The sequence below is a fragment of the Haemaphysalis longicornis genome, unplaced genomic scaffold, assembly GCF_048455015.1.
Source record: "Haemaphysalis longicornis isolate Haplotype H1 unplaced genomic scaffold, Haemaphysalis longicornis Haplotype H1 scaffold_6, whole genome shotgun sequence".
Lineage (NCBI taxonomy): Eukaryota > Metazoa > Arthropoda > Arachnida > Ixodida > Ixodidae > Haemaphysalis > Haemaphysalis longicornis.
In genome coordinates, this window is record NW_027526407.1 from 27,092,240 (window position 1) to 27,109,457 (window position 17,218).

A 17,218-nucleotide genomic window follows, 5' to 3' on the forward strand; every position below is an offset into this window, starting at 1 on the left:
ACGCCATGGCCAAAGCCGCCGCCATGTTGCCGCCACCGGCCACGCCGCATGCAGCGTGCAGCGTGCAAGCGGCGTCAGCGCGCCTGTGGCGTGCACGGCGCGTTTTCGTGAGCAGAAAACAACCCGGCCGTTCCTGGAGAAAGAGTGCCAAAGAGGGGGGAGAGAGCTCGTACTTTGCCATCACTTGCTCGCTCGGCAGTCGGGCGCCTCGCCGGCTCGTTTATATCATCCGCCGAGCCTCGCAGGTCCGTTCATAACAGCCTCAATTTTGCCCATCGCAAACAATGAAAATTCGCCCAGACTTTGCAGAAATTCGCATCATCCTTAATTAAATTCGTATCCCCTTGAATCGTACCATGGAGATTCCACTGTACAAGGAACACTGACAAAACATGCACATGGGTCCCGGATATTTTGGCGCAGTACTGCTTTCAGCTGCTCTCAGCGCACAACTTCTCTATTGTTCTCAGCCTGGTCAATTTAAGGGAGAGTGCAGAAGATTTTACTGTAGAAGGGCATGGGTTTGGGCTAGAGTTGGTATTCTTTATCTGTACTTCAAGTGCAAAAAATAGCAGAAATTGCACGTATCCTTGCCTCGTCTGCCCGTGACTTTTTTCACATGCCTAAAGAACAAAGACTGCTATTTTTAATTTTAAACCTGCTCAATTTCCATTAGACTGCAGGAGACATTGTTGCTTATTAATTACCACAGTTCCAAAGGGTGTGAACGAAAGTCGCGCATTTCGCTCTTGAAACGGTCCTAGGTGTTTTGCGCCCAGAAGCGAAGTCGTTGGTTTGGATGCTCAACGTCATCTGTGCCACCTTTGCACATGTGGTGGAAAGCTCACACTTTTCATTGCAAAGTCTGTCTGTCACCCCTTTCCTGCGTGTTTTTAGACACTGCCATTTAACGCAGGTACATCATCGATTCTCCCACGTGCGTCACCAAGCTTTGTTCTTTTTAACACGAAAGTGTTTTATGCCGGGGTCCACCTTTGCACATGCGGTGGAAAGCTCACACTTTTCATTGCAAAGTATGTCGTGCCACCCCTTTCCTGCGTGTTTTTAGACACCGCCATTTAACGCCGGTACATCAACGATTCTCCCACGTGCGTCACCAAGCTTTGTTCTTTTTAACACGAAAGTGTTTTATGCCGGGGTCCACCTTTGCACATGCGGTGGAAAGCTCACACTTTTCATTGCAAAGTATGTCGTGCCACCCCTTTCCTGCGTGTTTTTAGACACTGCCATTTAACGCAGGTACATCATCGATTCTCCCACGTGCGTCACCAAGCTTTGTTCTTTTTAACACGAAAGTGTTTTATGCCGGGGTCCACCTTTGCACATGCGGTGGAAAGCTCACACTTTTCATTGCAAAGTATGTCGTGCCACCCCTTTCCTGCGTGTTTTTAGACACCGCCATTTAACGCCGGTACATCAACGATTCTCCCACGTGCGTCACCAAGCTTTGTTCTTTTTAACACGAAAGTGTTTTATGCCGGGGTCCACCAAGATCTAACTGACGTCATATCCGTCACGGAAATAACATCGCCAGAAAAACTTCCACTGATGCGGTGGCGCCGGGATTTGATCCGTGAACTCTTCCGTCGCGACGGGAGGTACGAAACGCGCCCCCGACTACTATGAGCGGACGCGTGCATGGGGCGACAAACGCACCTTATATAGGAGAGGCGCCGAGGCGCCGACAGTTGGCGCCTCGATGCCAGCGCCTACCAAGGTTTTAGGGACCTTAAGCGCCTACGTGTACGGGGGACGCACAGCGTAAGCTGCGGAGAAGCCGATTGGCTGATGTCGCGCTCATGTCGTGACGTGACACGGTGCGCTGCAGCGTGTGTTCACCAAACGATTCGCTGATAACTCGTTTGGTTTCATTCGCGCGGATTACGAGATTTCGGCGCACGTTAAAGATCCCCAGGTGGTCAAAATTAATCCGGAGCCCTCCACTACGGCGCGCCTCATCGCCTGCGTTGCGTCGGCGTGTTAAACCCAACAATGAATCAAATCAATCAAACACGTGCACCCTGCTTTCGTGCGCCGCTGGTTTGCTCTGTGCCCAGGAGGGCCGTTCATCGCGACTGATAAAACGGTCTGAACCGGCGCATTTCGTGCACGGGTTCCCTGCCGCTTTAAATTGTGTCTTCGACATGCAGCCAGCCGGAATTACCACAACGCCGCAGAACAAGGCTCCGCGCTGGCAGGGTGACATATTGTCACGAAGACAAGGACGAAGCAGTTGTCTTGAATAAGAAATACGTTTATTGGAGCGAACTTGTGCTCCCCTAACAACTCAAAAGAATACAGAGGCGGCGAAGCAGCGGTCAACAAAGTGACTTGCACAGGCGAGTGTCGTCGAATCGAATGCCCCGGCGTCCGCACTGCAGGCTTTTTATCTTTTGGCGCGCGTGGTTCTCGAAACGTCGATTCGCATCGAGAACATAGTAGATCCAAGAAGATTATTCTGGGCTGTTCACGTTAGATCGGAATGCTCTCCCTATCACAACAGATAACACATGCGGCACATAAAGAAAGAATGGAACACGCGCTTCCCTTGGCGCAGAGATAACACAGACCGGCGCAGCCGGGCGGTAAAAGCAAAACACAAACAAACAAACCCAATGTATGGTTCGCGGCAATATGGCGCTTTTCGGATAAACAGTGCCCGTGCTGCGTGCGTGAAAGAGAACAAGACATGTGCGTTCCTCCCCGTCTGACTGATACAGCATTCCTAACTGGTGCATTCGCGCTGAGGGAACCACCATGACATGTAGTCAGCAAAGCGCTAAAGTGGAAATGGTTGGAGACGTCACCTGTTAAGTTAACAAACCATGAGACATGTTCTGTTGGAGAAAAACTGGTAAGAAGATCCAATCGGCAAATGACCGTGCAGATGCGGTCAGATGCAGGCCATTTTTATAGCGAAGTGTGGGATGAGTGCATCGAAGCATCGTGGGAGTAAGCGCACACGGGCTGTGAACAGCGATAAGAATGGTGAGAAGAGGAGGCAACACGCCATGGCGACAATGAGTGGTTTATGATTTATGATTTCTCAGCTAATACTCATCACAGTAACAAAATTCTCGAATGGGGCGATTACCAATACAGTGCTTTATTTGGTCGTATGTACATCCGTGTATTGGCAGAGGGTATTTCAGGACCCCTTCGAAACTGTTCTGGCAGCTATCCACAGCCAAGTTCTCCTTCCAAAAATCAAACTTCAGTTCAACGCACTGATCTCACACAGCGCTAAAACCACATCTGCAGTCATTTGCCAATTGCATCTGCTTACCACTTTTGTAGCGTAAGCTACACTGGCCGAGGTTGAACAGTTTCGCGTGGACCTTGAAGGGCCGTGCAGTGCAAGCGCGAAGAGCATTGGATTGGATTAGATTAGTTGAATTGGATTGGATTGGAAATCCAATCCAATTGGAGTACGGGTGTATAGAGAATTGGGTCTGCACATTCGCGGGTCTGCGCATTCCATAGGAGTGACGTTATAGCCGTGGCAGACGCAGTGCCACTGGCGCGTGCCCAGCTGTGCGCCTCCGTTACTCAGTAGCCAAGTTTGACGGTGCGCCGGAGCTGCTTGATAACCGTTCCACCTGGCTCCGTTTCGCGTGGAGCCGTGCTGCGCATGTGCGAGGAGCAGTGAGGGATGCACTGGACCGGACTGGACTGTATTGGATTGGATTAAAAATCGCTTTAGCAGCAGTAGCATGATAATCAGCTAATCCTAGACTACCAGGAAACCTAAGAATAACCAGCTGAACCTTAGCTCACGCTTCGTATATCCTGGCATAGCCGAGCTAAGCCACTGCTAATTTTTTTCTGCAACAGAACCTTTCTCATGGCTTGTTAATTTAAGTAGCCTCTGATCCCTGCATACGAATCGGGAGAGATATTCACTTGTGCCAAGACCGAAGCGGGGTGTCCAATGTGTTTCTAATCAGTCCGCGCAAAAATATATGAACTGGATAAAAATCTCGGGGTCCATTTCTTCTTTAAAGCAATTGAGAAGAACAAAAAATGTGACGAGAGGCGCGTTCATAAACGAGCACACACACTCCTGCACGAGCAGCGGGCAGTGTGCCTATTGAGGCTCCCCCTTCTCTTCACCGGAAGGTCGCCTCGGTGTTCGAGAGGGAGACCATAACTGGTGAGCTCTCCTCCCCTTTTCCGAAGTGGGGACGGCCACCTCTGGTGAGTCACGTCAGGGGGACAGTGCCTCGCAATGGTGTGAGTGTACAGATGCACGTTTAAACTTCCTGAGAGATGCAATCCCCACCCTCGAGAGTGTTGTCCTCAGTGTCACCAGTAAGATTCACCAAACCCCCGCAATGAGTGGGTTCGCCCCTCTGGGCTTTCTCGCTGCCGAGCGGGATAAAGTGGTGGTGGAATGACCCGCGTGCACCAGCGGTGAGAAACAGGCATGCTGAAATGGAGGCCCTCCCAGTGGTGCCGCAGCTGCAGGCGCAGCACGGTGGATGGGAGGGACCCTGCTGGGGACTGGCCAGTGAGTGCACAGCTTTCCCCCTGTGAGTCATTCCTGGCAGCCAAGCCCCATTGCCAGAACCCCAGAACAAACTTTTTCCCAAAGCAACGCATGCGTGACATTCTGCGATTGAACGCAAACTTACTTTTACCGCTTTTGTGAGCGCATCAAGCTGCACATTAAGGTGTCCAATTTCTTCCTGTTGTTCCTGCAAGCGTACAGAATGACAACACAGCAGGGATTACGTTCGCATCGAAAAACCAGGAGGGCACTGTTGTGAGGAAGTCAACAGCAACCACCAAGTTTTGTCTCCTGTTTCACTGTGTCATCATAAGTCTACATTGCTTGTGCACTCAGAATGAAGTAATAGCAGCAACTGTTAAAGACGATAGTGTTCCTTAAGCTACTTATGCCCCAAAATGTTGCTCTGTCTGTCTCTCTGTCCCTTCATTGAGCAAAATATTTTCAAACAAGCAGTTTTTACAGGCAAAACTTTTTCATGCTACTAAATCTGCTACTGTACTTCTCACGTGTCAACACTGTTGAGCAGAAGGAAACATTACGCATATCTGAGGCAAAACGTCAATACATAACGAGTACGAGGCAATGCTCCTTTAATTATAAATATGTACGTGCGTCTTGTGATTGCATTTTAAAAAAATGGGTTGAAAATAATATTTCGACCTAAAATACAAAAAGGGCTCACACCTGAGCCCAGACCTCAAGACGGCACTTGAACTGTGACAGTAACGAAAGGTTCAAATCTGACGGTGCCGAAGCTGTGCGGGTGTGGGGAAACTAAATCCACATACCGAGCAAGAGGAGTGTGAGGGGAGAGAGGCCTTTACACATCACAAGACCATCGTCTTTCAACGACATCTGCAGCCAAGTGAGCAAAGGTACGGCCAGTTTTTCATTATGAACAAAATGCAGCTATATAGGGTCTTAATCATAAACAATTCCGGTATATGTATTAATGATTTATTTTTTATCAATCCACACATTACATCTTCCATCGATCTGCATTGTTTATTCTTGTTTATAAGACTTCACTATGGTTTGCAAGTGTTCATTAAGACACTTTTTTATATAGTTTGTGCTCTGTCAACATTGTACAGGTCAGTATTCAAGTTGCACTTTCAATCGCCGATTACTACATCCAATCTACCAAGACCGGTGAGAGAATTTCATTTCTAGTGTATCAAGCAGAAGCAGAAGTTGTAGAGAGGAGACGCCAGTGGCAATCGTAATGCTGTATACATAAATGAGATAATGAGCCTGTCAATGCATAAAGCATGCCCAGGGGTTAACCCATAGAATTCGATGCTGTACACTGTACCAACACGGCCAGTTGATGCGGAGGAACAAGGAGGATTATCAGTCATCTGGTTTGCCACACACAAGCAAGTGATATTTTGTGTATTTTAGCTGGGCTAGTGCCACGCTTGCAAAAATAAGCTGAACGACAGAAACACACCTTGTTCACCACAGACAGCTCCTTGAAATGAGTCACAATGATGTGTATGTGATCTTCGAACGTCAGGTGCTCCATCAGACTTTTCCTGGGACCCTGCGCAGAACCGCAAGAAAAGACCTCAGACACACAGGGACGACAGGCAGCCTGAGCCACAGGAGCATCACATGTGTGGCAGTGCGTCTGGATGGCGTCTTGCACCAAGACCCGTGCTCCTGTGGCAAAAGCTGCCCCCTTCGAAATTCACACCGTTTTGGTGGAAAAGCTACAGGCAACAACTTCTGCCCCCAAGCCTGGCCCCTGTCTATACTGAATACAGGAGAAGCTTGAAAATACTGACTGCAAATAACATAACTTGAGTATCACTTTTGCCCTTTGACACTTTTCGGTGCCTCGATGCGTTTCAAGAACCAGACGTGTGCTGAAAGAGCGTATTTTTACGAACTTGATGGTCTTGTCGAGAGGATGATAGCTGGGATACTCTACCAGGCGGCAACTTTCTTCATTCTCCCCGGCGTAGACACCATTTAAAATTGTGAGTTCTTGAAAAGCCACAACTTTTCATTTTCTGGGTGTAGAACTCATCACCGACGAACCAGTACCAGAGATAGGAGTGGAGACACATGACTACACGCCGACAGGATGGCCTAGCACCTGAAAACTTAAGTCTCGCACTGAAACTGCACTCACACGTGGAAACGCACAGTAGTTTGTGGTACAGGCAAAAACAAAAGTGAAGTGTAATTACTCTTGCTACCTGGTGTGGTGCCCCGCTACAGACGCAAAACCAGAAGTGGACGCTACGTTAACCACGGGATGGCACCAGCCATGCTGTTCGTCATTATCATAATGACGAATTTCGTTTTTAGGTGATTCTAGATTTTTTTGTTGCTGCTGGCTCCTAACACTAGTGTAAGTATTCGCTAAATTAGTTAATTTCTCCGGTTGATTTTTCGGTAAAAGCGCGGGAAACGATGAGTGATCAGCTTGTCGACTTCGTTATATCAAGGTTATCCACTGCAACGCTTCGTTACTAAGAGGTCGCAAACACATGGGCTCCAGTGGAGGTGGCAGTGGGGAATAAAAAAACTTCGTTAACTCCGGAAATTGCTTACATCCAGGCTTAACTGTATGAGCATTCTGCAATGGTGCCCCTGCTCATGACATCTTGCTTCGTTGCATAACATGCCGTAGTTAACATACCATAGTTTAACATAACGAGGTCTGACCATAGCTAATCAGTACGGCTGGCTGCTGTAAGCGACGTGCGCAACTTGCCACGCTCTTGCAAACGTCTGTATACCGTGCCCAGTGCGGGTGGTAGAAAGCAGCTCTTGGAAGCACGTGATTGTTCGCAGCTACCAGGCAGCGCCAAGCTTGGGGTAAAACGTGATGCTGCAAAAGATGGTCCAAACAAGCAAAAAGACACTTGCTCTATTTACAGGTCTTTTTTCATTCAGTGAGACTCAGCGCTAAATCCGCTTCGGTACTTTCGTATAACCTACTGGTGTGCATTATTTGTAAAATTAAGCCTCCAAGTTCGCAACAGCTGCACTGGTATATAACGTCCTTGTGCAAAATAAAAATATTACTGTTGGTACAAAATACTGGGCCAGTAAATGTCTTGTTTTTTCTTTGTTAACACGAAAGTGTTTTATTCCGGGATTCACAAATATTTCACTTACGTCATATCCGTCACGGTAGTGACGCCAGTACAATGAAGCAAGCGGCCTGTAAAAGGTGCACCCCTGCACAGAGGGTCTTCTTGCGGGGAAGCAACCTTTAGTACTAATGAGAACGTTATACTTTGGGTTGTTCGTTTTCGCGTTTTATATTTTCACGCGAAAGTGTTTTATGCCGGGATACACCAAGATTTCACTGACGTAATATCCATCTCGGAAATGACGCCAGTACACCTTTGCCGAAACGACCCGCCAGCATGACGTCACTCGCCAAGTACACCCACAAGACAGCCGCTGACCCGGAAATCATGCTCAGCTGAAGATTTCGCTGCACATTTCACTTTTGCGTTTTACCGATTCCTATGACAGAGTAATCAACCACAGTTGTTTGGAATGTCACTGATCATTAATAGTACAAATAGAACAAAGACAAAATAAATGAGGATTCCGAAATTGCTTCACCTCAAAAGCGCACCCGTAATCCTTCATTGTGCAACACCAAGGTTTCAGGTCACATTCTTCATAGTGCAGTGGCATCTGCAACAAGTGCAACGCAACAAGTAAACTCATTTCAGGCAATCTGCTAATGTACGGTTTGCCTCGTTTCAGGAGCCATGGGTGAAACAAACAGGAACATAATGTTAGAACACAATGTTAGTGTGCCGACCCACCGAGACAAAGCCTAGTTAACCCCTTTCTGAAGGCAGGAGTTACCAAAGAAGTGTGGAAAGAATTCCGACCCACGTCCAAGCAATCTGTCATGGGATGGAGCCATTGGTACACCCACCCACAAGGGCGTACCGAGAACATACGGCTGGGCCAATGCAATGCAAGAGTGCTAACCATCCCCCTGCGCGAAACAGCTTGGCGTAAAATGACGTTTTCATACTTCTCCCTTAGCTTCTTCACTACTAGATTGCATTCGCGTGTGTTTCTTCCCTTCCATTTGTTTTTGTTTCTGTTTTTTTTTGTCTTTTGGCATAAATTACTTCCACGAGCTTCTTTTCTGATACACTGCGTTTGTGTTCTTTTTGTTCTCTTTTTTCTTGTTCGTCTTATGGAGCAAATTACGTCAGCGAGTAGGCTGGCACACGCCCCAGGTTCCCTAGAGTCAGGGTTTTGCATGGCTGCTGTTCTACCCACATGCCATCACGCTCAAGTGTTACGTGGCCTGTACTGTGTTGCAATTTTTACGTTTCCAATTCCTTGTCTTGTGAATGTAAAGCGGGCACATTGGCCCTCCCCGCGAAGACCACGACCACTTTTGTTTTACCACTGGTAACTTTTGGCATTTCTAGTAGCTTTTTAAATTGTCGTTATTGTGGGACATACAAAATTGGCCATAAGATAGCGCAGCCGGCAGTGCCTTGGGCTGCTGCTGTGGAGAAGTGGGTTCGAGTCACATCGGATCGCGCGTGTTTTTTATTTACTCTTTACGGTAGTGGCCAGCACTTCTTTGCAGAATGGGGCACTCGTGGCTTCTGTCTTAACAACACCGCTGCTGTCTACAGTGCAGCTGCCTCGTGCAGCCCCACGCGTTCTTACAGGGGGCATCCTGAGTGGTGTACATTCGTATTGGGACAGCGACGCAGCAACACAGACTCCACCTCGTGTCTTCTTCAGGAGGTGCAGCCTCTTACCCTCATCAGACAACGAGCTACGAAAAAAGATGCCCGACCAGACCTGTGCTGCACATCATACTGGCAATATTGCTACGTGCTGCTTGTGAGCTGGCGCTGGAATCTGCTTCGCACTCTGATCTGGCTAATTTATTTCCAACAGGTTGGACACTGTCTTTCGGGAAGTAACACTGATTAACAATCACTGCCTTTCTGCAGAGCATTTCTGACGGATAGGAAGCTCAAAAAGTAAAGCAAGTTTTGGAAACTTGATGAAACCACATTATCCTGCGTGATTTGCTGCAAGAAAATTTTAGAACTGGCACCGATTTCAATGCACTTATAACTATTTCGTGTACACCCGTGTGTTCTGATGTTAACCCCCCAGGGAGATGGCTAAGCACTGTATGCTTCGTTGGTGATTGGCCTCGCTTCTACTCTGCTCCAGAGAAACTGGCAGGCTACTTGGTTCCCCCGTTCCGTTCAGTTTACGGGGCTGCAAAAAAAGATAGCAAACTGCATCAGCTAAACAAAGCCGTGCCACCATTACAGCTCTTGTTCGACCCTGGGGCGTCATGCTTTGAGGCCCCAGTCGCTCGTTTCCCCTCAACCGATAAGCCTTGCACGTGCATGGAACCCCTCTTCCGCGAACTAACGACAGGGGCCCCACGGGCCCGCAGCAGAGACGCCACATACCTCGCCCAGCAGCAGGCCATCGGCACCGCAGTATTCGCAGATGACAAGCTTCTCCGGACAGTTTTCCCTGTGGTCCTGGGGACGGAAAAGAAGACGACCACTCAGTGCCTAGCTAGCGCACATCAAGAACGCTTGTTCAGCGGAACACTAAATAGTACTCAGCAGTAAACTCTGCCTTATGCTGAAAAATTAGTGCAATTATCTAAATGAAGCGTGAAAGCCCACTAACAATTGGGCATTTGAAACTTCAGAAAGCGTGCACCTCCAGACAAATGCTTTTACATACTGGTGCTGTTTCTCACAGTACTTGCTCGTTCGTATCCTTTGAGCAGTAAGTTTGCCATGACAGTCATCACAGCGACACCTTTGTGTAGCCGAAATGAAGTGCGCGCATTATAAATGGTAAATTAAAGCAGAAATGCATGTAGATCAACAATAATCACGGTGATGGTTTATATGAAATCCTCTTCAAAGCATTCCCATATAATGCTTCTCAGCCTCTGTTCATTGATATTGTCACTTAGCCAAGGACGATGCAGGTTTCTGAAATAAACATTAGTTCATTGGAGTGAACTTGTGCTCCACTAAGAACTCAAATAATACCAGAGCATCAAAGGAGCAGTCAACAAATTGGCGTGCGTGCGCAATTGTCGGTGAACTGAATGCCGCGGTGTTTTATTTGCCAGCATTTACCCTTCGGCATTGGGTAATCATTCCAAAACCATCGAATAAGATCTCGAACGTTGGCAGCCAAAGACGAACATTCCACGCTAGTGGTGACAAGTTCCTACAAAAGAAAGAGACGGAAACGCATGCTTCACTTTTAACTTAGATAAGACAGCTGGGCGCGGCCAGGCGCTATCACCAAAGCAAATAAAAGAAACAGAGGGTATAGTTTGCAGCATTACCCCTTCTCTAAGACTGCATCGACCCAGTGCGAAAAATAAAACGGTACTCGAAACATAAAACGTCCATCATCTAGCATACTAAGGCCTGAGGCGGACCACGTGTGGACAACTTCGGGCCGCATGCGTCATCGAAATGTGCCGGGGTCACCGTCGGGGACAACCTCGTAGATAAGCTGGCCAACATGACGTTGGTTGCATTCTATAGGGCCCAAAATACCGCCGCGGGAGTTTCTCACTTAGTCCCCGGCGCTGGGTTCCAAACCCCCACAAGGTCGCTGGGGTGATACTCGGCATCTTGGCGGTGGAGGTTGCAATGTCTGGCCTCACCAGCTGCTGGTCTGTAGTCCGTACATACGTGAGCAAGCTGTAGGTATCCTTGGACGTCAGCGTGGAGGTCATCGTCTTCAACATGTGGTAGCAGGGCGTCGAGCATCATCATTGGCTGTCAACCGCGACAAGCTTGAAAGGAGTCATCTGTGTGGTTTAAAACGTGACATAAGGGAGTCTTATGTTCAATGTTGATGAAATAGCATATCCTCGATCGTCCTGTTCACGCATTCGGTCCGTTCGTCCGGGGGTAGTACGCCATGATCTTCCAGTGATTTGTGTTGCTGTAGCGTAGGACATCTTGTGTGACCTCTGAAGTGAATCCCGTTCCGCGGTCCATAATTAGGACTTCAGGAGCTCTCTGTCGCAGCCCAAATTGGTGGATGGAGAATTTTGAGACTTCAGCAGTTCCCCTGGAAAGAGCAGCGGTCTCTGCGTCCCGCATCATGTAGTCTGTGACTATAGCAATCCACCTGTTGGCAGATTTTGGAATAGGGAACGGGCCTAGAAGGTCCGTTCTGATCTATTGGAAGTGCCTTGATGGTATGGAAACGGGCTGCATAAGTCCGGCGGGCCTCAGCAACGGTGTTTTCCCCTGCTGGCAGTTCCAGCAGCTCCAGACGTAGTGAGTGGGTGACGTCGGATGTAAGGCGGGGCCATTAGTATTTCATCTCGACCTTCCCAATCGTACGCGGCGTGCCAAGGTGCCCTGGTGGTGGTTTGTCGTGACACGCTTCCAAGATTTCATCGCAGAGGCTAGCAGGGATGACAAGAAGGTACTTAGTTCTTGTTGTGCAAGCCGCAGTTGTTTTTAACTAGCACCGAATTTTTCAGGCAGAATGCAGCGGAGGTGCGCCTGAAATCTCTTGGTGAGGTGACATTGCGTCCTTCGAGGTAGTCGGCCATGACACACAACTCGAAGTCAGCATGCTGCTAGGCGGCTAGGTCGCTTTCTGCCAGGATGCTGAGAAACACTGTGCCTTCGTCGTAATCCTGATGTGACGGGTCTACACGGGCGCGTGACAGGCAGCCAGTGTTCAAATGTTTTCTGTTCCATTTGTAGACGACGATTACGCACAATTCCTGCTGGCGCAGGCTCGACCACCCAGGGCAGCTGCCAGAGAAGTCCTTCAGGTTTGCGAGCCTACAAAGTGCGTGGTGGTCTGTTACCACCTTTAATGGCCTGCCGTAAACGTAAGGGCAAAATTTAGAAATTTCCCATATTATGGCAAGGCACTTTTTCTCAGAGGCCGAATAGTGCCTCTCTTCTCTGAAGAGGCCGCAGATGGTACAGGCGATTACTTTTCGCAGCCATTGTGCTTACGACAGGCGGGGAGATTTGCCCTGGTTGCCCAATGTTGCAATGTTATGAGGAATCGATGACAGTACGTGTGTTAGCATAATTCCACATTCTTTAGTGCTCACAATAAACAATCACAATGAGTGTAACTCACAGGCAGCATAAAAACACGTGCTTTCCTCCTGCCTGTCATTTGATCCATGTGTTGCGTTCCTTTATGTGAGTGGTATCAGACTAGCCCAGCTTGCTGACCTTTTACTTTAGACAATTTTCATTCTTCCCGTTAGAGCGTGGCATGTGAACAGAGCTGTGAAGCTACGTCTGTTACCACAAATACTAAATCCTTAGCCAGCTGGCATGCTTTTAATTCTAGTTGGGAATGCGAACACTGCGGAAGGAAGAGGGAGGAGGGAGGAACGAGGAAAGGAGGATGGAGGAAAAAATAAACGACGGAAGAGAATAAGCAAGGAAGGAGGAGGAATAAGGTTCAAGGAATGAAGTAGAAGGTAGAAAGGAAGGAAGAAGGAGGAGGAAGGATGGAGCAGGAAAGAAGGAAGGATAAAAGGAAGAACGGAAGGAAGAAAGAGAGGGAGGCGGAGGAGGAATGAAATAAGAAAGGAGGAAGGAGAGAGGGAGAAAGGAAGAAGAATAAAGAACGAAAGGAGGAGGAAGAAAGTAAGGAGGAAGGGGAGGAATGAAGGAAGAAAGGAGGAGGAAGAAAGAAGGAGAAATGAAGGAAGGAAGGGAAAAAGAAGAAAGGAAGGAAGAAAGGAAAAAGGAGAAAGGGAGGAAGAAGGCGCATGGAGGAGGCAAGAAGGAAGGTTGGAAGGAGAAGGAATGAAAGAAGAAAGGAGGAGGATTGAAGGATGAAAGGGGGAAGGGAGGGATGGTGGAAGGAGGAAAGAACTGGGAAGAAAGGAAAGAGAAAGAAGGGAGGGATGGATGGAGGAGAAAGGAAGGAGGAGGAGGAAGAAGGAAAGATGGAAAGAAAAAGGGGGAAGCGATAAACATACATTGAGCAATTCCTTGTGGAAGTTTAGCCCGCAGTGGTCACACGCCAGCGGCCTCTTGGCGCACACACTGCCCAGGTGGCTGAAGAGGTCCTTGGAGAGCACATCCTCCTCGCACAGGGGACACCGCTTCTTCATGTACGGGCAGTCTCGGATGTGGTTCTGCACAAAAGGGAGGGCCGCCCACTCGCTCTGGGTGTGTGTCCCACCCATAGGCTACTGGCAGCGCATGACAACGTTTTTACAAAGGGAGGACAATCCCCACAAGAACCCAAATATGCCTTCTATATATTTATTTTCTTTTCACAGGAGCGGACACTTTGGTACCATTCGTGTGAGACGATGACGAAGGTCCCTTTTCGAGTTTGATGAGGCACCTAAGGCTTTTTCCATAATGATTATAAACACATTTGGGTCCATGTGGGATTTGAACCCGGGTCTCCAGCGCAGAGGCCAAGTGTGTGTTACCACCGCACTAACGCGGCAACCTGCCATACGAAGAAGTAGAATTATCTCAGTACCTGCCAGGTGACAGGTTAACGTTACGGCACGTACGTAAATGGCTATATGCAGAGGAGAGTGTGTTGACTGTGGGGAAACTTTCACATAAACTGCGGCCATTCTGCCAGTCGGAGAAAATACGACGAAACAAAAGCGAAGAGACAGACGCAAACACCATCTTCAAACCACATAGGTACTGACTACAGTGACGGGGCCCGTCGCTTTAAAATATGCACTACAGTGACGGGGCCCCGTCACTTTAAAAGAATCACTACAGTGACGGGGACCCCTCAATATAACAAAATCAAAACCAGCCGATTAGCCGCCGTTTCTCGTTCTGGGATTTGGTGTAGTGGTTCAGCCGCTGACTATGGACGTTGTAGTCCGTGATTCGAATCTCGCACCGTGTTTTTTTTTTCGCGCGCGCGCGCGCGCGCGTGCGTGCGTGCGTGCGTGCGTGCGTGTGTGTGTGTGTGTGTGTGTGTGTGTGTGTGTGTGTGTGTGTGTGTGTGTGTGTGTGTGCGCGCGCGCGCGCGCGCGCGCATGCGTGCGTGCGTGCGTGCGTGTGTGTGTGTGTGTGTGTGTGTGTGTGGCCGCGTGGTTAGCGTTTAGTAACAGCAAAACAATTCACGCGGTGAGAGCAGTCGGTCTTGGTTTTTTACTCAAGCGGCCGTACCGCTCCCGCTCACTGGAGCCATGGCCGACGTAGCCATCACCAGTTACGCCCGATCTCCTGTAATTATTAGCAGTGATTAATAATTAACAGTGACTCTGGCTAGTCAGTGAGCGGAAGCGGTTTGGCCGGTTAGGTAAAAATTAAGACCGACTGACCTCGCTGAAATATTGTGAAGCGGGCGTCGGGTGGCGGCTTGGAGATCCGTTCGGATAGAGCTAGAGTTAGTCCGACCATCTGTAATTATTAATAATGATTAATAATTATTAGTGATTCTGGCTAGTCACTGAGCGGTAGCGGTTTTGCCGGTTGGGTAAAAATCAAGAGAGACTGCTCTCAACGCGAGTTAATTGTGTTTCCTCTGGATGGAACTTTAGGGGTCCCCGTCACTGTAGTCAGTACCAACCACATAACCAGGCTTAAATGCCCAAGAAATTTTTTTGTTTATTTGGAGATGAGAGGGTAGCCACTCATGACTCATGCACCACTCGCCCAAATACCTTTGGTTTGGGCTAAAACTTGCTCAGTCTTACTGCATGTTTCTCGAAAGGGCTGCCCTCTAATTAACATGCATACAGGTCGACCAAATGTCGCAGCATTTGATTCGTTGACTGGCCACACAAATTAAACAACTCCACAAAATTTTGACAGAGACTCCACATGCATTTCTGTCAGACTTTGCTGCACATTTGTGACAGCTATGTTTGAGCCAAGATTATCTCGCTACTGCATTTACCCTGCACATGCTGTCGCCTTCGCAATGTTTTGCGGTGTTGGTGCCCCTGTAGGTCCCTTGCACACGCCATGGCCCCCTCACCTTGAACGCAGCCACGGTGTCGCTGAACCTGCAGCCATGGATGCTCTGCGAACACAGCACCGTGAAGTCCTTGAGGGAGTTCCACACGGTATCGTCCGGGACAATCTGCGCCACGCGAGGTTCGCATGAGGGGAAGGGCTGAGGCCGGAGACGGGGAGCGCGCACGCACCTTCTCGGTCCAGGTCTCGTTTCCGTCGACGGGGCAGAGGAGGACGGGCCTGGAGCGCATGAGTTCGCCCTTGCAGCGCTCGCAGAAGGCGTGGCAGCAGCCGGCACGGAAGATGGTCGGGCAGACGGCGCGGCACAGCGTGCATGCCAGGTTGCGCGGCAGCGGCAGCTGGAACTCGAGCCGCACCTCACACGGCAGCCCCGGGAAGCCCCGCAGCACCGTCTGCGACATGCCCCCACCTCCCCCTCCGCCGCCTCCTCCTCCTCCTCTGCGGGGCCCCACAGAAAGCAGGCAGGCACTGACTTGGCATGTCGCCACCACATTCGGCAGTTTCGTGAAACAACAGTCACAATGATGACGGCAGTGGAGGAACAACTGTGGTTGTGATTGATTACAACATTACAGTCTTGTCATCTTTTACTGCATCAAAGGGGCCCTGAAGGGCGTTTTGAGCGCACTAAATGAACTAGCCCAATCACTAAGTTAGGTGGTCAACGTCATCTGTGCAAGCATCACACTTACGTGCAGCGAAAAGCTCGACACTTTCGTTGCAAAGTTTGTTGCCGCGTTACCACCCTTTCCTGCATATTTCTGGGACCCGCCATCTTTTTCTGTGTACGTCATCTATTCCCCCATGCGCGTCACAAGGCAGAAATCTCGCAATTGGACGGCTTTTTATCTAACTACCGGCGAAGAGAAGCGTCGTCTGCTCACCGTCGGCGGGTCGCGGCTTCGCCTTTGGCTAAATTAGCGCTTCCTCGTGTTCATCTATATTTATAATCTTAACTCTATTACCACGCATATCGTTAAGGCACGTGGGCTGTAGGCCGACACGACGACGACACGACGACAACAGGACGGCGACGCCGACTTCCGAGTTCGCAGAGCGCTAAACTTGTCACACGACGCCGACAGCGACACGAACACATCAGCCGATCGAAAGTCTGTGTGGTGCAATGTTACTATAATTTAGCTGTGAACAAGGCTCCCGTTCGGGGTGCCGAAACGTCATTGTTTTATTTTCTCTTGTGGTCGGCGTATTCTTTATTATGTACTTCCATAATTTAGCTTGTTAGCGTGGTCTGACTGGCTCGCTGACTGAAGACGCCGACATACCGATCGGCCGAACGGTCGTCGGGATGCGATCGAGAAGCGAAAACTGCATGCGCCCCGACAACATTCCCGCTGCAATGAATGCGGCCCTGTTGTTAGTTCTTCGAGTGTAATAAACATAGGAAGGTCCACGAAGTTCATGAACACTAGCGCTAATGTAATCCGTATTTCGGCTCACGACATTTCAGCCGTTCGCAGTGCCAACAATTCACGGAGTTGCTAACTGCATATTCGTGTGCGACCAGCAACGCTTGCAAAAAATATAAGCTCACTTAGGAGGAAGGTTTATTAGGTAATAGGGAATCAATATCGAGCGAAGTTTTTAGCAGAAAGCGCAAAATCAAAGCGCAGCGAGCACTATTCCTGCAGGGCGAAATGGCAGCCGCAACCCAAACGGTGCTGTTTCTGGTCTAGCGCTC

General features: G+C 49.1%; 1 protein-coding gene across 1 annotated transcript in view; it reads right to left on the reverse strand.

The window, feature by feature from the left end:
* Positions 1-17,218, reverse strand: part of LOC144142338 (TNF receptor-associated factor 5-like) — a 60,945-nt gene that overhangs the window by 13,577 nt on the left and 30,150 nt on the right. The window contains exons 2-8 of the mRNA XM_077673768.1: positions 15,687-15,954; positions 15,518-15,622; positions 13,530-13,688; positions 9,982-10,056; positions 8,129-8,203; positions 5,988-6,080; positions 4,656-4,718 (exon numbers count right to left, since the gene is read on the reverse strand). Of these exons, the coding sequence (XP_077529894.1) occupies positions 4,656-4,718; positions 5,988-6,080; positions 8,129-8,203; positions 9,982-10,056; positions 13,530-13,688; positions 15,518-15,622; positions 15,687-15,917 (801 nt within the window). The 5' untranslated portion in view covers positions 15,918-15,954. The remainder of the gene's footprint in view (positions 1-4,655; positions 4,719-5,987; positions 6,081-8,128; positions 8,204-9,981; positions 10,057-13,529; positions 13,689-15,517; positions 15,623-15,686; positions 15,955-17,218) is intronic.